Here is a 23,109-nt window from a genome sequence, read left to right as displayed (position 1 = left end):
TTTAGGAAAACTCCCCAAGTTTCCAAAGTAGCATATGAAACTTGGCCATCAAACTTTGAAAGGTGTGATTAGTTCTGTGAAATGTGAGTATGGGAGAGAAAATTAAGTGGTATGAGAAATGTGTGTCCTTACTCTAATTTTTCTTGTAGGAAGAACAAACTGTTGAAGCTTTATGGTCTACGGTCTTCTAGACAGATACTCGTAAATATCTGGATAGAGATAGATAAAGCCAGTTTGCATCTTCTATAGGTGAACTTTTGCTTTATTCTTTATTTTTGCCATATTTTGACTTTAATTAAAACTGATATTAGAAGAAAGAAACAGGACAAGTACAGAGGAAGATAAAATAAAATCAGATTTTACCTAGGTTTGTTAGGTTTTCCACAGTCACTTTTTCCAGCTCAATTAATGTACCATGACATTTCCCCTATGATCAAGCAGCACCAAACAAGTCCAGCAGATAAGGGGTATCACAAAATACAGTTTGCAGCGTTCCCAAGGTAATAATGTAAAAAGAAAAATCCCTATGCCCAAACCCTTGGGACAAAATATTTGCTCTCGGATAAAAATGCCTCAGTGGGATTCCAATCAGTTGGGAAGATTTGGGCTGCTGGAAGCTCTCTTTGCCTGCTGTTGCTCCTTCCACTAGGAATATGAGGCAGCAGACAAAGGAAATCAACCTGAAACAGTGCACCCCCCATAAAATGGCTGACTAGCATGGAAATGGTAGCACCACTGGCCCCAAGAACCTGTTGGGACTCCAATAATGGTGTCCCAAAGAAAAGAAGACATTTCTGCTTCTGCCAATTGTGAGTAGCTCCTTTTCAGCTCAAACCTCAGCCAGGACGTTCACCTTCTCACCAAAAGGCTCAGACCATAACCCTTACCATCAAAACACAAAGAGGTATGCGGATCCTGCAAGATGCAGTTTTAGGTTTAGGAATCCAAGCATAGAGGTCAATCCTTATGTAAGAGGAAACTCATTGAGATATTTTTCAATGTTTAAAGAAAGTGTTTAAAGGGAATAACACCTGCTTCAAAAATCACTGATTCTAACTTATGTTTAAATGAGTACCTCGTACATATACTGTAGGATTATTCATAATGGCAAAACAGTGGCAAAAAAGAAATTACTGCCCATCAATGGGTATCACCTGCATAATATGCGGTACAAATGCACTAGGGACAATTATCCTGAACGTAAAAAAGATATGTGTCTAATGACTTGATGAAAATGTCACAAAGTATACCTTTCACTGCAAAAAGAAGTAAAATAACCCATTCAGTATGATCTCATATACCATAGATCTGATTGTATGTTTGCACAGACCTAAAGAATGCTGTAGAAGGACATGTATGATTTTATTATTAATATTGGATGTCTGAGAGTTTTGACAGAGTGGCGTGTTATCCTAAAGGAGATTACTAATACTCTTTATACATCCTGAATTGTTTTCCTAGATGCAATGAGTAGAATTACCTTGCAATAGAAAAATTTACTAAGTGCTAATTTACTAAGGAATTACATATACAGAAACTATATTTTGTGAAAATGGTAATAAGGACCTTCATGCAAAAAAGAAAAAAAAAAAAAGAACATGATAGAGGAAAAAAATACAGAACAAACATAAGAGAATCAGTGCAACTTGGAAAAATCAAGAGGCGTCCAAACCAAAACCATAGTTGGTTCCTTAGCCACAACTAGGTTACTGTTTTCATACATTCCTTGGTGAGAAAGGCTTTGAAGTTTACATCAGAATCCTATCTTGTATCATCTATCATTACTTTAGACATGTCTTTATACCTGCTTAGTTAATTGTATAGGGAAGGTGAATAGACTTCACTTTCCAAAATAGGAATTCTGTCATTCTTGCCTAATCTCCAAAGTGGTCTTTTCATACTTTGAGTTAAAAAAAATCCATGTCAGTACTGTTGTGAACCATTATGTGGCGTGGGTAGATATATATGGCTAATAGACTCAAGATCCTCTGGTGAGCAAAGCAGACAGAGGGAAAGTACTAATGCTTGACCCATCTCCCAGCTCCATCAGCGAAGTTCACCTCCTGATATGTCCAACTCCCTGCCAACCCAAGAAAGGAAGCCGCATATACAAGCTGATATTTTTGGCAATTGCTCAGGAATGGCCTCTCTCATTCCCTCCAAACCACCGTCACTACCATTTAGTCCTGACCTACTTGCTTACTCTCATCTCCAAGTTCCAAATACTGGCTACTTAGACTGTCTTTGAAATCTACTCTGCCCCTCCCTGCGTTGGCACATTGTTCTGATGCTCTTGCCAGCATCTTGTAATGCAATGCTGTTGTAGTTTTGCTATGCTTTGCTTTGCCTTTTTTTTTTCCCCCTTTTTCTTCTCTCCCCTCCCCTCTCCTTCCAATTTTTCTTCTTTTCTGTTTTTTTTTTATTGCCATTTCTGACTTACCTCACCTCTGCCATCATAGCATGTCCCATTAGCTAGTGATATAAACCAACTCCAGCCAACAGTCCTAGGCTACCTAGCCCAGCGGTCCCCATGTTTCAGGGGAGAAAAGCTAAGTAAGTAAGACTTACTTCTGGTAAACAAAATGCCCTTTGACATAAGCACCACAGAGATGAAGACGATGTTAAGCAAGTCTGCTAAAAAAAAAAAAAAAAAAAAAAAAGTCACTGCTTTCAAAAAATATATAATAAAAACTAATATTAAATAAATAAATCACTGCTTCCAGCAATGGACTAATGCACGAGACACAGAATGTCACAGATTAATGCATTCTGAAAACCTTTCCTTGCACGCTAATTCTGCATCAATCTATTGGATACTGTAGGATATTCATAGATGAAGACCCCATGGTCCTAGTCCACAAGGGGTTCCCAGAAGAATTCTGACACATATACAATGCTGAGGAATAAAGGGATGTTCAAAAAGCCAAAAATAAATTTATGACAAAGTGCAAAAAGAAGTCAAAACCCAATCCTACCCTACATTGGGAAAACAAAAACAAAAACAAAAAAAACTAAAAAGGTAAGAGGAGACTAGAAACTAAGAGAATAAGAAGGATGCAGAAGTTTAGGACCTAAAGGCAAGGAGGCAAAGAAGGCAGTCCATAGCTGAAAACTTGAGGACAGGAGGCCGGTTGGGGGGGGGGGGGGGGAAGGGGACAGGAGGTAAGCAGGCAAGGACAAGTGGAAAAGAAGCTGGGGTACAGAAAGAAAAAAATTAGTCTTCCCAGGAAGGACAATGTGGGAAAGGCTGAGAGATGTAGAAGATTTAATGTACAAGCAAGGTCATTTCAGATAGCCATCCTAGATGGATTATTCCATGGGGAAGTGAGGAAATGATGGGGAAGTAAGGAAAACGAACTTGGCAGAAAAGATGGACCATGACTAATAATAATAGCTAGTCTTTCTTGGACCTCTATTGACCTATATTCTACAAGGACCATGTTGAAATCCAGACTGTCTTTTCGCCAGGACCCACCATCTAACGTAGGCATGTGCTGGGGGTCCAGAGCATGGAAGCGTGATTGCACACACATCCTCAATTCAACTGCTCCATGGGTCCCCAGGCACATTCATGGCCTGCAAACAGCATGGCTCTCTGGTGAGCACTTTGCGTTGTACGATTCTCATGACAATACAGGTTTGCTGGTTTTATTATGGTATGCTATTGTTTTCCCCCTCTCAAAGCCAGATGCTTTCTACACTGAAAGCTTCACTCATAATTATATTTTTAAGCATGTTACGGATTTTATATGAACTTTTTATATATAAAAATTCCAAAATATGTGTTAAAATTTGATTCCAAAAACACTCCTGTTTCCAATCAAAAGCATCAATAAAGCTTTTATCCAGATTCTCCCTGAGAACTACTGATGAGAAGTCAGAACAAATAAAGCAAGTCCTGAAGGTTACTAAGTGCCTCAACCTATGAAAAACCCCAACAAAGCACTAAGTTTGTCCTCACAAGCATTGATTGTTTTTTTTTCCCCCACAAGACACCAAAAGCCTCAAGTATATGACTCCTCCGTATCAAGCTCTATATTCACATTAACGTTTTCCCCAAAGACGGTTCTTCGATGTGTAAATTATATTTTCTTTACAATGTAGCTCTTACTGTCTGCCTTTGAAAAGGAAAACTCATGGCCAAATTCCAGAAATTTGAAAAGTGGAATAAGATCTTGGCCTTTCTATTTTCTGTTTCTTCTTCTCTTTGTTTCATCTTTCTTGGTGCTTCTCATAAATCACTTGTTAAATTAAAATTGTAGAACTGCCATTTTTTCTTCTACCACGCCGACAGCCTCATCACTAAAAACTCTGAAGATCATTAGAATTTCTGCTGTATAAACAATGATTATGAAATTATTTGAGAAAAAAATTAGAATTGATTGATCAATAAGATTTCTAAAAGATGCTATCAAAAATAGGGAAAAGATTGGGGCGCCTGGGTGGCTCAGTGGGTTAAAGCCTCTGCCTTTGGCTCAGGTCATAATCTCAGGGTCCTGGGATCAAGCCCTGCATCGGGCTCTTTGCTCAGCGGGGAGCCTGCTTTGCCCTCTCTATCTCTCTGCCTCTCTACTTGTGATCTCTGTCTGTCAAATATATAAATAAAAGGTTTTTTTTTTTTTTTAAATAGGGAAAAGAAAACAGGTATCTAACTTGATATACTACCAATATATCTCAGATCATGGGAAGATACTACACTATTGGGGGGGAAGGAAATTATTAGTTACCCCCGTTCAGTGAGACTTGTCTTTATTTGCTATCAACTCGCAGGAAAAAAAAAGGGCTGGAAAGAACAGATATATGCCACCTTGAGACCACTTTGCCCCCTTCACATTCCCCTTGGTCACTTAGACTCAGCAAAAATCAGAACCACTGAAGTAATCCTTAAAGTTTCCAGAAGTGTGTGAGTGTATTATGTGTGAGAGAGATAAATCAAAGCTGATTCATTGAGTCCGCTGATGACATTCAGTGAGATCTGGCTAGAGAGCTGGGAAGAAAAATTGAGTAATTAGGTAGAGAATGAAAACATTGGGTGATTATGAGAATTCTCCCTGGAAGGCTGGGGGAGGGAGTGAAATTTTAGATACAAGTGTATGCGTGAATTGGAGAAAGAAAAAGGAAAAAAAAAAAAAAGAGGCAAAACAGAAAGCCTCCTTCTTAAGATTTGGTTGGGAGGAAACGATCCTGCCTTGAGCCTGGGACCCTGATTGCCTTGTATCACTGGGACAAGAATGAATACAAAGGAAGCCTCATACAAGGCAGCTTCAGAAGCAGTATGTTCAGGATGCTCAACACCTGTGCAAGTAATGGTAGATCTGACTGGAAGTGTGCATACGTGTGGATACATGGGTTCTTTAAGAGGCACACGGATTCAAGAAAAGTCATTCTAAGTGAACAACCATGGACACAGAGGATTAGGAGGAGGTGGCGGATTTAATACATGCAACAAACCCATGACCCAATTAACAGACAGAAGAATTTAGAAAGATTATGCCATCAAGTACCTATCATGCCATTGCTTGCCTCCTGTCTGTACCCCTAAGTGGAAATCCAGGGAAACACCTGTTATATTCAAGGTCTTTTTTCTTTCCAATTGGTAAACAATTCCACCAGTTGCACAATGAAAATATTCTGTGAGCCTGGCACTCAGATCGGGACCTCTCAGTTGCTCTTGCTGCCAAAGGTCAATCCAGTGTGTCTGCTTTTGACATATTTTAGCCAAAGAATGTTAATGACATTTTCCAAAATGCTAGCGCCGTTCCACCAAGTGACCCACCCCGGAAATTTGGGATTACTAAAATACAGAGATATTTTAAATGCCAAAAAGCCACAATAGGTAGAGATAGGGCCAGCTTCTCAGGCTTTCTGACCACTTCAGGGACCCACAAAAACACTGAAAAGATGAAAAAAATGCATTGTCTCCAAACTAAAAAGAAAATGGTGAAACCAGAAGTGATAAACATTTGTTTGCATATCAACAAAACATAACTCACTATCAACTTTATTCATTGTTGTACTTAGTCCCTTCCTCAAAAAATTTTGTACGTTAGAATTTTTTCACATTGTAAGAACACCCCCGTACGCAAAATGCCCAAAATTCATAGGCATATATAATTAATTTACTTGCACTCAAAAAGTTTTGGCAGCAAAATTATAAAAGCTCTTTATTTTATTGCAAAAACAGTTCTAACCTGATGTGCAATATGAATGCATTTTAATATCTTTGTTAGTTTGTGGGATGGGGACATCCATGACTGGCCAGAAAATATGGAGGTTTTTAAATGACCCTTCACTTCTTCCATTGTTTAAGGAAGTCGCTAAACTTGTAAAGAAATTCTCCCATGTTCATTGACCTATGCCTTCTGATTTTTTTTTCCTTATCTTTTTCCAGCTTATTAACAAAGTTAAACAAAAGAACAAGAACAAGGCAGGAAGGGAAAACTTGCCACTGTCAACATGAAGTCTAGTTGTCCTAACAGATAAATAATAAATTTTAAAGTCAGAGGTTAATTTTCTTTGGAATAAATTTTGAAAAGAACATCAAAATTTTATTCTTTTTCAGAATTCCCTGCCTTAAATTGAAACACAACATCCTATTTCTAATAGTCCAGTCTGAATTGATATGCACAACAATGGACAAGAGTTCTAGGGGCCAAAAACCAGGAGCCAGAGCAACTCAGGAGCTGTCACAACCCTTCAAGGAGACTAGCACTGAGTCAAACAACAACAATAAAAATTGTGTTTTTTCAATTTCTTGAGGAGAAATTAAACATCATAGGTATGTAATATGGTTTTTTGTATGACACACTAGAAAACAATCTCTGAAATTTTATTCCAAGATTTGTACACTCTCCTTCATATACTTCATCTACTCGAAACTACTTGGGAGCTTAAGAGTGTATTTGCTTGAATGTTAAGTTACCCTCGTGTAAGTTATGTCAGGGTGCCACTGTCCAATTTGTGTGAGTGATAAGTTTTAAAAGGGGCAACATGAGAGTTTACAGACATCAATAATAGCTTCAAATATTACTCACATGTGTAAGGAAAGCTTTTAAGGTATCTTAACCAGTTCCAGAAACCCAGATAGTTAGCATTCTGTTTTCCATTTTCGTTTTCATTAAATCATCATCAATCAGCAATATGACTAAGATAAATAGACAGCAGTACACGAGATAAAAATAGGAAGACTTCTCAAAAATCCTTCTGAAATTCTATGCGTGATCCATATTCAGCTTGAAAACTATCCGCTAAGAATGAAATAACCAAAGATTCTAGCATATGAAGTGTGATGTATATGAATTTCTTTTTTTTTTTAAGATTTTATTTATTTATTTGACAGACAGAGATCACAAGTAGGCAGAGAGGCAGGCAGAGAGAGAGGGAGAAGCAGGCTTCCCGCTGAGCAGAGAGACCAATAAGAGGCTTGATCCTAGGACCCTGGGATCACGACCTGAGCCAAAGGCAGAGGCTTAACCTACTGAGCCACCCAAGCGCCCCTGAATTTCTTAACACTACAATGTAACAGTAAGAAAGCTAATTCTGAAACAAATTAAAAATCAGTACTTAAACAATTACTATCAATATTTAGAATATAGTAAGATTAATTTCTCTTCCATTGTCTCTTACTTTTCACACAATAAGAAGGGACACTATCAGAATTGCCTTAACTATGTATAGAGTCAAGTCCCTTTTTTTCTATCTGGCTATCATTCATAAAAACAAAATACAAGGTTCCACACACTTTCATTAATTCGGCTAACAGGAGTTTGGGGAGGAATAAGAAGGGTATCTAGCGAGAAAAAGAGGGAAAGACAATGGTCTTGCTTATGTGTCCTGGAGAAGCTATTCTCTTCCTCCTATTACTCCATATACTACAGTTACTACAGTATTCCTTTTCCGTGTTTTAAAGGCTACTAATCAGAAGGTTAGGGAGTTGAAGGATTTGCAAACTCCAGTCGGAATAGTATTTCATCTGTTGATTGTCATTCCCATACTGACGCTGGCTCCTAGTCTGATTCACCAAACTAGTGCTGTCAGAAGGCAATCCTTCTGCCTTCATCCCCCCAACTGGGTAGGTCAAACATATGCCTACCCATTCAGTTCTTAGACCACCTGCAGAGAGGAAGTTAAATGAAGAAAAGGAAAGCATCACATTGTCACCTTCAAGTCTTTGGATAAGCTCTCATTTTACCAAAGAAGAACACTTTAATGGCAACAACAAAGCTGGCAATGACCATGATTAAATGATGCCTGTCATTCTGTCCCACCCCTGGGAACTGCTCTCCACCCACTCCCAGGTGATGGATGTGTTTCTCGTGGTGGACTGGGTTTGGATGTGGCAAAGGAAGCAGACAGCTAAATTCATCAAAACACCAGCGTCGGCAAAGCAGCATTTGATCCGCTCTGGAGAAAGCGATGGGGACCTGAACAAAAACTCATCTATGGCACAAAACCAAGGTCATCTCCTAGTCCTACGAATACATCAAAGCAGGCTCATTTATCTCAAAGTGAGAGTCACAAATGCTAAGCCTGCAAGAGATCTTAGAGAACCTGACCTAGAAACCAATCTATTGACACACAAATCAGAGAATTCCCTCCCACCAAAAACAAACAAACAAACAAACAGGAAAAACAAAAACAAAAACAAAAAAAAGGAATCCAAGTCTCAGCACTTATTACCCATACTCTTGAAATTTATTATCTATTAGATGTCAATGTTCTGAATTACAAAACTTTATCCAGATATCTGATTCCACATGGTATATACTTCCTGACCAATAAATCTACATGAAAAAATCCAATTAAATGTGAACAAATTTGCTGCCTATATCAACATGAAAAACAAAACCAAATGGAGTCCAACTGACCGGTTTTTTTTTTTGTTTTGGGGTTTCTTTTTTTTTTTTTTTTTTTCCTTTTCAAAATTGCTTTTCAGTGTCTGAACTCTGAAAACCACTGGCCACCTCTCTAGGCTTTTTTAAGGCCCTGAAAACAATGACTTCCTAATAAATCTCTTAGTAGTATTAGCATCCCATAGATTAATAATCTAAAAAAAACTTAAGATTATAAATGTCACGAGTTTTTTTTCAAAAACTTTATAATCATCCCTCTAAAACAGAAGTCCCTTTGTCATGACATCCTGCTAAAAAGACCCACAAGTTTTGTCTCTTTGTAGAAGTACGTACTTTTTAATAGTGGCCACCAAGGATCAATATGCATACAAAACCAAATATCATATTTTCAAGTATCTTTAAAAAGAATCATATCACCACCTATTTTGTTCTCCCTATGTTACTGGTCCTCATCACCTATCACTCTTCTTAAGGGATAAATGGCCTGAAGATTTTCTTATAAGAGTTGCACAGATCAAAGTAGCCAAAAAAAAAAAAAAAAGGAAGAAAGAAAAAAGAAAAGAGAGAGAAAAGTTATGATTTCAAAGCAGAAATGAGAAATTCACTATTGTTATGTGAATGTGTGTCGCATGGGAGTCATGATGATTCTTCCATTTATGTTGGTTTCGGACACTTTCGTAAATGTGTGTTTCCTGATTAAATGGCACTCCGTGTTTAAAACAAAAATTGGTCTTATATGTCCATCTCCATTTTCAGAAAGCGTATTTTCCAATCACCTTCAAGAGAATTCAGCATTTTTCCCGCTACTGCAAAAAAAATAGCAACACGAATCCTCAACGCAGGTCTTAACACATAAATACCCTGTTGCCCTTCTTTCCCTCCAGTTTCATCTGCTCTCTTGCTGTGCAACAGCTATAGTATAAAAAAGTCTATTCTCACATGCTTTTGATATTACACTATTTAATCACATACAGCTGTGGCTTATGAGACTGTTACAAAACACAATTTTAATGTAGTACTCGAAGCCAATTTTGGATAAACATCAACCATTTACTCTGAATAACAAGTCCGACACTAAAAAGATTTTCTTTTAAAGGAAAAGACTGGTTTTCTTAGAATTTGGCCTGGGCATAATTGTGACTGAGCCCTGTCTCTGCCAAAAAGACTGATAATGTCGAAAAGAATTGTGTAAAATCACATTAGTGCAAAAATGAAGCTTTTCAGAATTCCTGGAGCCAGAAAGACCTGAGATGAACTTACAGCTTCCTTCTTGTCTTTTGCCTCCCTCCCTTGCAAATCACTCCTCCCTCTAACCCTCTAATAGATTTAATGACTTCATAGAAATAATTTTGAGTTTTAATTCTATTGTTCTTTTCCCAAATTGAGAGAAAGCGAAAGGAACCTGCATTAGAAAGATACTGTTAGAACAAATTTACATGAGGTTTCCTTTGACTTTGGAATGATTCTGGAGAGAGGGAAAAAAAAAAAAAAAAAACGGCCAGGAACTTTTTATATATCTCTTCTTTTTAAGTAGGCACTGAACTTAGTGCTGTGAAAACAATGACTGCATTGTGGGAAAGACAATCCCAATGATAATACAGAGTGGGGAGAGGAAAGCAAACAAGAGAACTAGAAAGGGAGAGTGGCCCCTTGTTATGATATTTCTCTTATTTAAAACCAATTAAAATTGTATACATTCTAAAATGAGACAAACAAGATTTATCATGGTTTCATGCTATCATATGACCCCCCTGAAGCGAAAGAACTAGTTGGGGTTGTACCTAAAAGTTCTGTTGCTGGAAGATTTTTAGAAAACCAGTTTTGTATGTTTCAGCCTTTCAAAGGAAAACAGAACTTGGGAGTTTTCAAGGCTGTTTTAAAACTGGCAAGTTACCAACTCCGGCTATCAATGCAAATCTGAGGCAGGAAGTACTAAGGAAATTCTAAACTCATTCCCTCCCTCTGCAAGATTTTCTACATTTTCATGTTCAAGAAGTATGTTAAGGGGTTGTTCTGTTTTGCTTTTGAAGGATCTGTACTTTCACATCTTTGAGAATATCTTTTGCCCCATAGGAGCCTCTCTCTTCCTCTGCCTACTCCTTAGTCCTTTGTGTTTCAAGTGTTTGCTCTTTCTGTGGCACAGTCAGTTGGGCTCTAGCTAGACTTTGAGAGATGGGCGGCTGTCCAGGCTGCAGATGGTTGGAAACTCAGCCTGAAATCAGTGTGCAGCTGATGAATTACTCCCCACACCTGACCCCACCTTCACACCAGGCTCTGAATACAATCCGAGTCCCACCAGCCAGAAAAACCCCATTGGGTCCCACAGGCTGAACCCCTTTCTGCAAGATCTTCAGGGGAAGCGGATGGCCAAAGAAGGGAGAGCAGGAGGCTGATGGGAAAACAGCCTGAGTAGAAGCCATGCCCTGGGTTGGTAGAAACATCGTGACCTGGTCAGGGTGAGGAAACGGAAGGAAGGACTAGCTTGCTGTGTGTGCCTGGATGAATTTTAAACTTTGGGGAAGATGACTAAAGTTTTCCAAATATCACGCAAGAGGGAAATATCTATTTCTCAGCACCAAAATATCAATTCACTGGATTGTGACCAGGTTTTACTCTTTCTAGCTTTCCTAGCTTGACTAAGTTGCTTTTCCAAGAACCTCCCCTACACAAAGTACCTCAAACTCAGACTGGAATCCACCCTGGATCTCTCAGTGCAATTCCAACAGGTTGGCTGTTTTGAATGGGCTATCACAAAATTACTGAAAATATTAGGTTACAACTCAATCAAACATGATTATGGATATTATCATTAAGCTAATGAACTGTTTTTTGGGTCTCCATTCTCTCAAATTTGCTGATTATTCTGGGTGGCCTTCAAATAGCCAATTCGTTTTGATGGAGAGGTTTTTTTTTAATCCAGCTCTGTCTCTAGCGTAAATACTATAACATGTCACCAAGATTTCTTCTTTTCTGCCTAATCACAAACGTTGCTTTTTGAAAGTGCTTCTTTTAATGGGGGGGGGAGGGGCGATGGCCAAAAGAAAACTGACAAATGGTAACTTTTAATGCAGGGTCTCAGAGAATGCAAATACTAACAACCCTGTTACAATAGAGCTACCAGTCAGCCACTGGGTTTTTCATTTTACTTACATGTACATTTGTCTAATATACTATTTTAAGCATGTGGAAAATGGTTCAGAGGGAGAAAAGTATAAATAACTTATTTCTAACTCCTTTTTCCTTTTAACCCAACAAAATTAATGGATTAGTTCTCATGTAATGGGAAATAAGAGGAGCAGAGAAGGCAGGGAAGTGTCCCAAGTTTTTCTGAAACTTTAATTGCATTTGAGGAAATGGAAACATTTCCATTTACTTAGAAATCCTACTTTCATTTCATTTTATTATAAGAAAATAGCAGCTGTATCTAACACACATATTTAAGTAGAAAGAGAAGGTTTGGTATTTTGTACTTTCTGAATGAATACAACAATAAACCTTTCAGTACTTAAAAAACCCCATAAAGATTTTTTACCCCAAAATAAATGTGAGTAAATGGCTTTTGTTGATTAGTAAAAAACACCTGAATTTGCAAGTCAGCTTAAGTTATGATGTTCCCAGAATATGACTTCTATTATCAACTACAGATCTCTGTTTTTAATCAACCATAAGTATTCTTTATATATCAGCATCATTTTAAATAGCTATAAGTTTAAAAATGGACTATAACTAAAGCCAAGGCTGAAAGGACCGAAGATTTTGTGAATTCCACCGAGGCTTACCAAATCAACATGAGCAGCATGTATTTCCTTCAAAATTAGTAGAGATTATATTTTAAGATATAAGTATAAAAGGAGCAAAGCAATGATACTGAAATAACCTAGCTGTTTTCATGCTACGCTGGGTCATGATAGTACTTTCTTACATAGTATTCATGCTGTCAGAAAGACCCCACATTTTAAGGTATGATTGACCCTTCTTCTTCCCATTCCCTGTGTGCCCAGGTTTCAAACCAGGGCACGTTTTCACATCTTCAGCTTCCAGGAATGTTATTAATGTCTGTCATTTCACAGCCACCATAACAGTATTCGACAACTTCACAGCACTGTCGAAATTTTACAACATAATAATCAATACGAACTACCACAATAGCCGAAGTAGCTAATCTTATATTCCCCACCACCCTGATCTGATTATCCGAGTATCAGCTTAGGTCACCTAATGGATCTAGCTTCTTTAAAAATGTTCCAGAAGTTGATGACTTTGACTAGCTTAAAAGTAACAAGATCCAGATGCCGCCTGTCTACACAACACTAAACTACACAGGACCCCAAAACAGATTTTTTTTTAAATTCCCTTTATATTTTTCAGGCTGTCATCTTTTCCTTCATCATTCCACTTTCTCTCTTCGCCCCAATCGCTCGCTCGCTCTCTCTCTCTCTCTCTCTCTCTCTCACACACACACACACACACACACACTTCCCATCAGCGTAGCTCATCCAGCATCCTGTCATTAATATAATGTACACGACATTATTTCCTGCTAGTAATAAGTTAAAAGAAATCTCAAGCAGGAAAGCAATTATTCCATTACTCCATTCATTTTTAGCTAAAGTTTCCTCTCTGAATATACTTCATAGTAAAAAACAAGAACCGAAAAGAAAGCGTGAATTTTGAAACATTTGGAAAAATTTAGCCAAATGAGTAAAAGGGATGGAATGTCCGATATTTTTCATGGAACCCTTGGGTTTGTTGTTTTTGTTTCTTTGGGGGATGAGAAATGACTATAAATTTCCTCTTTTTAACTTGCCCTTGCTATGCCATTTCCTTGAGGAAGGCAGGCAGCATTCTCCACCCAATCCCCCAAAGAGTTAAAACTCAAGGCACTGGAGCAGGAGGGGCTGGTCTACTTAAGCAGCAGCCACACAAACTAAACGCTCACAAAGGCAAAAAGCAATGTGAGTCGACCTTGGAGGGGCAGGGCGAGTCATAGAGCGATTGAAAAAGAAAGGAAAAAAAGCAACAATTTTTAATATAATTCTGAAAGTCTGTTGCCTGGTCTGGTTTACAAATAGGCATTGTTTGATGAGACAGAATAAATAAGAGCTAACTACAGCATGAATTACCAAACACTAATCACATCAACGAGTCCGGTGACAGCACAGATCACTCAGGCACGCCTTGTTCACTCTCGGCATATTTATTAGGAAGACCGTGGAGTCTGGCTAATGGGATACAAAATAATATCATCGGCAAAGAAATACAATCCATGCATTCAAAGTGGTAACTCTACCAACATCCCCCCGCATCGAGTACAATTTAATGGACAAATTGGAGCATTGATTTCACACCTGAGAGTGTTTCATGTCTTAACTGCAGGATAAAGTTCATGGCTGGCACTGACCACTGCTTAGTTACGTGAGCTTGCCACTGGCCCCGTAATGATCATTTGAGCACACACAGAAAGACTCAAGTATTTAACCAGTTCACGTCCAATTACCATCAGTTACATTTCATCCTGTTTCAAGACCGGGCCTCCCGAAGGCAGCCAGCACAGAAAAACAGAGCTTCTGAAAGTAAAGAACATCTACTGGAAAGCTCTAAAATTCAGTCTCTAGTGTCTCGATCATCCTCAATATGAAATCAAATATGTAAGACACATACAAACACCACAAAAACACACCCAAACAAACTCTAAGGGACTTGAGTTAGCTGTATTTAACCTTCCCACACCCTTCTTTCCCTCTATACTCCACGATTAAAAGTTTGAGTTATCCCCACCCTGGCGAGTCCTAGCCAGTGGGAAAAACCCTTTTAGAGCCACAAACAAAGAACAGCTCACCAGAAAAGCCCCTGAAATTGTATTCTTGTGCCTGATAATCACTGTTACGATCTCCTTTCTAACAACACTGTCCATCTGAACAGCACTTTACTACGGGTATCAGGAACATTTTCATGTTGCCAAATAACAACAAAGGAACACGAGCACAACTATTATCTCTCCCAAAAGAGAAAACCACAATCCCAGGGCTTGCTTTCTTCTTAGAGTCTCCTCTGCCTCATTAACTCCATTGGTATGTTACTCATTTCAAAGAACCAGGAAGAGCTGATGGGGAAGGGGAGGTAAATAATAATCCACATGCCTGTCTGTTTCCCATCCCGAGTGCAGAAGGACACCGCACTGCTTGCCAGACTGTGGGTCGAGCCATACCTTGGTTTGGAGATAGTGAGGATAGTAGTAAGTGTACTGGGGGTACATTTGTGGCTGATCCAGGCGTTTGCCCATGTAGCTGGAATCTTTATCTCCGAGGCAGGGAACTGGATGACAGGGTATAGTGCCCCAGGCCGAGCTTCCTCTTAAACCACTATTCCTGACAGTCCCGATGACTGATGAGGCTTCAGAGATCCCTCGTCTTCCACCACTCGCTAGTTCCAACACGGCAAGAATTTAAAAAAGAAACACACTAAAAAAAAAAAAAGAAGAAGAAAGAAAAAAAAAGGAAAAAAGAAAAAAGAAAAAAGGAGGGGTATCGGTAGGGGAAAAAAAAAAAACAACCCAAAACCCCCCACACACAACCTCCCAGATCGTGCTTTCCTTCCCCGAGCTGCTAGGGTCCACTTGGGATGAGGCAGTTTGTTCTCTATCAGGCTGTCTGTAGTGATGTCAATTGCCAGCGTTTGTAAAGAGAGAGAGAGAGAAAAAAAAAAAAAAAAAATCAAAGTCCTTTTAGCACAACTCCGAATCCTTGCAGATCAGCTTCCTGTCTCCTGTTAGTCTCTTTCCCCACCTTAAAGAAAAAAAAGGGGGTGGGGGAGGAGGAAAGAAAGAAAGAGAAAGGAAGAAGAAACAGGAAATAAAGGGGGGAAAAAAAGAAAGAAAGAAAAAGAAAGGGGGAAAGAAAAAGAAAAAAAAAGGAAAAAAAAAAAAAAAAAACCTTGCACAGCTTAGTTGCTGCTGTCTCCCTCCCAGAGTGACATGGTGTTCGGGGCTTGTCCTGTCCTTTCATTCACTTCCCCTCCTTCCAGCCGGTGGGTGGAACCGAGAGAGCCTCTCCAGGGAGCAGCGTACGCAGTCCAGAAGGCTGCAGTATTTCCTCCAAGAAAAAAAAAAAAAAAAAAAGCCTGCTTCAACCCCTGCTGCAAGCAAAGTTCCGATTCCCTCTGCTGGCTATCTCGAATAGCAAAGCAATTTTTGCAGCAAAGCTGCCGCCACTGGAACGGAACCCAGGGAACCCAAATGCGGGCAGTGGATTAATTCTTATCCTTCCCTCCATCTACCCCACCACAAGAGCTGCCTTCTTTTTTTTTTTTTTTCTTGCCAAGTTGCAAGGTAAGCCACATCGCTAAACAAAACACAGAAGACTATGGGAGGGGAGAGAGGACGAAGGGAGGAAGGAAGAGAGACAAAAGTAAAAGCAGAGGGACAACCCTTGCTGGGTAAAATGGAAAAAAGTGTGTCCCGGATGCTTTCAAAACCTGTTAACATACAAAAGCCAGATGAATCCAAGACCTGGTTCAGAAACTAACCTTATACTTCTCGGAAGACATGGAGGATGCTAAGTATTGAAGAAATTTGAGAGTCTACTCCAGGACTACAATTAGCAAGCCATGCATCATCAAATCACAATGACCAACTTGCCATAGCAAAAATGATCATTCTCATCCTTACATTCATTTTGTAAGCATCAAAGGAGGAATCCCATTAGTTTTACAGGCATCTTTATAAATAAAATCACGGGTTCTCTCACTGCCTATCTCTTTATGGTTATTTTGATTCATGGATGCTTTAATCACTTTACTGATACCGTCACACACACACACAAAAAATCATAATTACTTGGCAGAGTTTTTCCCTACCAATAATAAGTAATATTCTGACATGTCTCTCAGCTATTACATTATAATACAAATTGTTTCAGAGAAAATATATTTCCTTTAAGGGTCCCTTTTCAAGGCAGTCAAGGCTAAAATTAGACATGCCAGCTGTGTTTTGCTCACGCATGCCCAAAGTGTGGGCAGACCAATATTGAACGCCTCTCCACTTTGTCAAACCAGCTTTGTTCTCCCCAGCCCAGAGTTGCCTTTTCAGATAAGAGGTTCCTGGTACAAATCCAGCTTCCTAGCGAAGAAGAACAGAGAATTCCAGCCCAGTGCACAATATGGTGTCCATCCACATTCCAGCCCTGCTACCCAGGAAGGCACTGGCTTGCCCTCAGGGGTCTGGTTATTGGAGGCTGTGTCCATGCATGGCTGTTCCTTGGAGAAAGATAAGGATGGTTTTATGTTTGACTTTTCACAAGAACAACAACCAGAAAGAAGGAAGGAGAGATGGTGGGAAGGTATGAGTTAGGAGCCCTGATACTACTGTCATTAAGAGAATTAAATCAACACCACCGACACTGAAATGTGTTCTTCTGGGTCTCACTTGTCCCATCCAGAAAGTGGAAGTATTGCCAACTTAGCTGGCTGACAGCAGTAAACTGTATCAGATACTAAGTCAAAACTACTTTGATTTAAAAATCCTTCAGTGACATCTCATTGCTCAGACAATTAAGTCCTGACTCCTTAGAATAGTTTTCAAGACACTGGAAAACCCCACTTCATCCTCCAGACTCGGACAGCCAACTCTGCCCCTCACAATCTATACCGGAGTCACTGTGAACGGCTTTTGAAGTGGAATGTGCGCTCTCAGGGCTGTCATCGGCTCCGTCCCAGAATCATCCTGCATCCCCATTCAGTCCGCCCTTCAGCTCTCAGTATGGGTCTCACCCCTCTCTCAGAGTAGCTTTCCCTGAACCCTTGCTTCTCTGCCACATCTTATATTTGCTCTAATAGATTGCTTATCCTGGGCAACTGCCTCTTTTTTTTTTCTTTTTTTTTAAACATATAATGTATTATTTGTTTCAGGGGTACAGGTCTGTGATTCTTCAGTCTTATACAATTTACAGCACTCACCCTCTCCAGGGTCCATCCTCCAGTCACCCCATCCCTCCCACCACCCTCCACTCCAGCAACCCTCAGTTTGTTTCCTGAGATTAAGAATTTCTTATAGTTTGTCTCCCTCTCTGGTTTCATCTTGTTTCATTTTTCCCTCCCTTCCCTTATGATCCTCTGTCTTATTTCTCAAATTCTTCATATCAGTGAGATCATATGATACTTGTCGTTCTCTCATTAACTTGTTTTGCTTAGCATAATACCCTTAGCTACATTCATGTTGTCGCAAATGGCAAGATTTCATTTTTTGATGGCTGCATAATATTTCTGTGTGTGTGTGTTTGTGTATCACATCTTCTTTATCCATTCATCTATTGATGGATATTTAAGCTCTTTCCACAGTTTGGCTATTGTGGACATTGTTGCTATAAACATTGGGGTGCACCTGCCCCTTTGGATCATTACATTTGTATCTTTGGGGTAAATACCCTGTAGCTGGGCAACTGCCTCTTAATTGCATGTTTGTTTCTTCTCTGATGCCCTAAAAGCATCAGGAAAAACAGGAAAGTAGGAGGTCCCATCATTCTCATTCACCTTCATATTTCCAAAAATGGTCATAGAATCTGGCACAAAATGGGTACTCTGCAAATGTCTGAAGAATAAGATATCTTACATACCATAAGAATTCTAACCCAACTTACATCCTTCTCTCACTACATTTCAGTACATTTCCGGATGCAAGGGCTAGAGTGATAACAGACCAGAATAATGTCCTTCGCTCACAGAATATATATTCTACAGGTTCCTGGGTAGCTCAGTTGTTAAGCGCCTGCCTTCAGCTCAGGTCGTGATCTCAGGGTTCTGGGATCGAGCCCCACATCGGGCTCCCTGCTCAGCAGGAAGCCTGCTTCGCCCTCTTCCACTCCCCCTGCTTGTGTTCCCTCTCTTGCTATGTCTCTCTCTGTCATATAAATAAATAAAATCTTAAAAAGAAAAAAAAAGAATATGTATTCTCGTGAGGGAGATAAACAGAGAAATAAGTAAATAGGCAATATAAGTCAGGTATTACATAGTACTGTTCAGAAATATAAAGCTAAGTAAAGAGAAACAGAGTCACAGGGATTCCACTTTAAATAGGATAGTCAGGAAATGCTCACTGAGAAAGAGCTCTGAGGTTAAAGGAAGGGTGGGAACCACACCCTGGGTGTTGTGTACTATGAGAGCACTTCTTGTGAGAGACTTGGCTCCCACCCAAGCTGCCTTTGTTCCAGTTCTGTCTCTGCCAGACCGCTCTGCCTCCTCTTCTCATCCATCCAATGTCACTACACACTACATACTGTCATCATGATAATTCACCAACACTAACAGGCAAAGCATTTATAATGCCTTGGAACATACAGGATCTGCTCAATAAATGTCAGCATGTATCTAGGGGGGTAAGGTCATCTCAGATAGAGAGAACAGTAAGTAAAGAAGGTCTGGCAGCAAGAACATGTCTTTGAAATGTACAAGAAATGGCACAGGGGCTGAAATGGAGCAAAGAGGAGTAAAGACCATCAAACAAGGCTGGAGAAGTACTCTGGGCCAGATCACATAAGCCTTAGTGGGAACTTGGTGAGGAAAACTAAAGTAATGACAGTTAATAGTATAGACAGGACTCCTCTCCAAATATTTTGATTGTAGATCTAGTCATCTTCAACTATAGAATGCTGTCTTCCAAATGACTTTTTAGGTTCCTCGGAATACTAAGACTTACAAGATGAGGATCTTCAGATGCTTCTGACAATTTTGCCACTATGAGCAAAGGATACCAGTATTCTTTCATTAACAACTGGCCTAGCTACTCCTTGGAAGGAAAGGAGCAGTGTCTTATTTACAAATGAAAGGCCAAATACATAACTCCCAACCCAAGCTATAGCTCACTTATACGTAAAGTCCCAGCAGGTGTTGATGCTTTATGCAATTTCTACACAAATTGCCACTTTCCAAAATGCTATTCTATTCCGTTGGATTATTGCTGTCTTCTTGGCATCAAGTGTCATTAGCTTAAGCACATTCATTGAACATTTAAAGCTTTCCTTAAATAATGCAAAGACAGTTTACCACATGTGAGAATTGTAAAATCTGTGTTTTATTTTTTACTTTTTTTCCTTCAGAGATACCAGTAGCCATCACAATTGGGGAGGCAAGATACTCATGTCAGAAATGGTTTTTATATCATGTCTGCTCTGTTGGAGCAGTAGCGCTTTCCATTTAAATGATCAAGTTAAGGTAGGAGGTAACTAATTTAAGGCACTCTCTAAATCAGAAGCCAGCTGTGTCCCATTTGCCAACTAACAAACAAATTTTGTACAAATCCAAGAGCAGGAAACTGCATCAAAGAGCATGGACTTTTACAGATTCACGTGATTCGCAGCAGGGACGGAAGAGGCACTCATTTAAGACAAGTCCTTGGTTACCAGGGTAGAAACAATGTTTCAGACATACCATCCAGAGATAGAGAAGTGATAGTGCTGAAGTGAGGGTCAATTGCATAGAGATGGAGAGTCTCTTCTGGTTTGCTCTAGACCTATCCACTCAAAGAATAACTGGGTTCTCTCTTTGGGTGATTCATCTTTTAAATGACAAAGATGTAGTCAATAGCAAAAGAAAAGAACAGGAGAGAGAGAAGCAAGAATTGTGTTATCTTTAAAAACAAGTAGACTATTTTATCTTCAAGACATTCATGACCTTGAATCAATTAAAACAAACAAGTGAAACCACAATTTGATATTTGTTACCTCTTCATTCAAGTTTGTTAAATCCCCTTCCAACACAGGAGTTGCCAAAGGGGTATTAAAGATAAAAGTTAGGTTTTAAAAAAAGACAAGAGTTTGTGTAGATCACATTTGTAACAGTACTTTACTGTCAGAGTTTGTGTAGATCACAAACTCTGACAGTAAAGTACTGTTACAAATGTCTTATCTTCTACTGGATACTCATCCATGGTTTAGGAACATCTCTGAGATAAACTAGGAGAAAGAGACCACTAGTGATGGTCCAAATTTGAACTATAATTAAATGTAAAATTTAATGTAGATAAAGACAATAAAATTGGCCTTGGAAGAAAATTTCAAGCTTCAGAGCAAAATTAAAATGGACTATATCTTATGACAGTCAATCAAGTAGAGGAGTAAGAATAATTTAAAACAATGAACATTTTTAACTTCAACAAAGTTTTACTGAGCATTTACTACGTCCCTAAATAACCAAGAATATCAATATAAAAATTATCACTTTTGTCCTCAAGTAGACTTAGCATCTCAGTATCTATCAAACATCAGTCATTCATAAATGACCTAAATGCCTTTCCTCTTATCTGAATACCAAATTTTAATAATAGATATTAAATAATTTTAGGTTGACCTAATTTTTGAAACACATACTTTATTATAAATCTAAGCAATGATATACATGAAATTACATGCTTATTTTGCTTTTATTATCTCTTCAAAAATTACTTAACTATCCTCTTGCTCTTTATCAAGTATTATTCATAGTGCTTAATACTGTGGTAGTCAAATACCACTAGGATTACCAAGACTCACATTGAAATTAGGCATGACCATGTGACTTATTATGGCCAATAAAATTTGAAGCAGAAGTGACACGTGTACAACCTTTTAACTGTTGCTCTTTGATTCACCAGCCCACTCTTCCCTGATAGAAGCATGTGCTTATACAGAGGAGGCATCTTGGAAGGCTTAGAACAGCTACCTTGAATAGTCACCTTGACTTGTCATGAGCAAGAAATAAACCTTTGTTGTAATTATGCTAATGAGATTTAGTGACTTACCACAGCATCAGCTAGACTGCCCTGACTAAGACATTACTCATAGTTTGCTTTTATACTTGTTGATTTCCTTCTTTGAGTATCTCCCCCACTAATGTCTGCACTCAGAAGGGCAAGGAATTTATCTGTCGTCTTCACTGTTATATCCCCAGCACCCAGAACTGGGTGAGATTTAATACACATTTAATAAATGTTTTTGGATAAATGAGTAAAATGTTCATCTAAAGTCATCTCATTTATCTATCAGTAGTTAAAATGCAATACTTCATGAAGTAGAAGGGAAATGAGGCATGTACTCAAAATGTAGATTATTCTGGGAGGAGAGTATAGTTAAACACTACTAAAAGTTTAGAAGAGGAGAAGGTTTTAGGTTTTTCTTTACTGACTATAAGGAGTGGTACTAGGTTAAGAAAGATACTTAAGAGAAAAAGAAGCTCAAGGAGAAAATAAAATACAGATGGCCTGCTATATATTAGACACTATACTAGAAGTTCATAAATGTTTCCTCAGCTAAAACTTGCAAGTTCCTAGAAAGTGGGTTGATTCTCCATACTATACAGTTGAGCAAATTAAGAAGGAAAGGGTTTAGCTATCTTATCCAAGTTCATCCATAACATGGTAGAGGAATATTCCTAACTCATATCTGCATAAAGTCCAAACCCAGATTTTTTTTCTTAGCATCATCTGATGGATATCTTAAATGTTTTGTTCCAAAACTGGGTTAAGGTAATCTTTGTGTTTACAACAGAAAACTCATAGTATACATTAAAGTCCTAAATAAGTCAGTGTGTTTTCATAGAAACAGATGATACGGAACAGAGAGAAAACTCGAAAGAAAGAACATGGCCTTCTATCAAATAGCATAAACTGTATTTGGACCACAGATGTGATGGTTAATTGTATGTGTTAACTTGGCTAGGCTCTAGTGCCCAGTTGTTTGGTCAAACACCCTAGATGTTGCTATGAAGTCTTTTTCAATGTGGTTAATACTTAAATCAGTAGACTATGAGTAAAGCATACTATTCCCATAATGGGGGTGAACCTCATCCCAAAAAGTAAAGGCTTTAAGAACGAAGACTGAGATCCTTTAAAAAGGAAGAAATTCTGGCTCTAGACTGCCTAAGGACTCTAGACTCAACATCAACTCTTCCTGGGTCTCCAGCCTTGACAACCTGACCTGAAGTCTTGGGATCCGCCAGCCTCCAGTCACATGAGCCAACTCCTTAAAACTCTTTCTGCATATAAACACCTTACACGTTATGTTTCTCTAGAAAACCCTGACAAAAACAATAAGTTAATAAAATGAAAGGAACTGCAACAATGAAGTTCAGCGATATGGGCACTCATATACATTCCTAATAAATGTCTATAATGTTTTTTAATAGAGCTTAACAAAATGTATAGCCTTAAAAATCTTCATCTTTGTCACCCAGTAATTTCAGCTCTAGGAATCTAAAACAGATCATTACTAGATACTTAGGAATAAGTAACTGG

The 23,109-nt window shown here is 38.8% G+C and overlaps 1 protein-coding gene across 12 annotated transcripts in view; it reads right to left on the bottom strand.

The window, feature by feature from the left end:
- The window catches only part of RBMS3 (RNA binding motif single stranded interacting protein 3), a 691,543-nt gene extending 675,409 nt beyond the window's left edge, over positions 1-16,134 (bottom strand). For 6 of the 12 annotated variants that reach the window (XM_032861014.1, XM_032861020.1, XM_032861021.1 and 3 more), the window contains exons 1-2: positions 15,785-16,133; positions 15,061-15,313 (exon numbers count right to left, since the gene is read on the bottom strand). In XM_032861014.1, the coding sequence (XP_032716905.1) occupies positions 15,061-15,135 (75 nt within the window). In that variant the 5' untranslated portion in view covers positions 15,136-15,313; positions 15,785-16,133. Of the gene's footprint in view, positions 1-15,060; positions 15,314-15,784 lie in introns of all 12 variants that reach the window. The other 6 variants (XM_032861017.1, XM_032861018.1, XM_032861024.1 and 3 more) reach the window with 2 other exon arrangements.
- Between the last annotated feature and the right edge of the window lie 6,975 nt (positions 16,135-23,109).

This window comes from Lontra canadensis, unplaced genomic scaffold, assembly GCF_010015895.1.
Source record: "Lontra canadensis isolate GAN:19392208 unplaced genomic scaffold, GSC_riverotter_1.0 scaffold20, whole genome shotgun sequence".
NCBI lineage: Eukaryota > Metazoa > Chordata > Mammalia > Carnivora > Mustelidae > Lontra > Lontra canadensis.
This window is presented reverse-complemented; position numbering and strand designations above follow the sequence as displayed.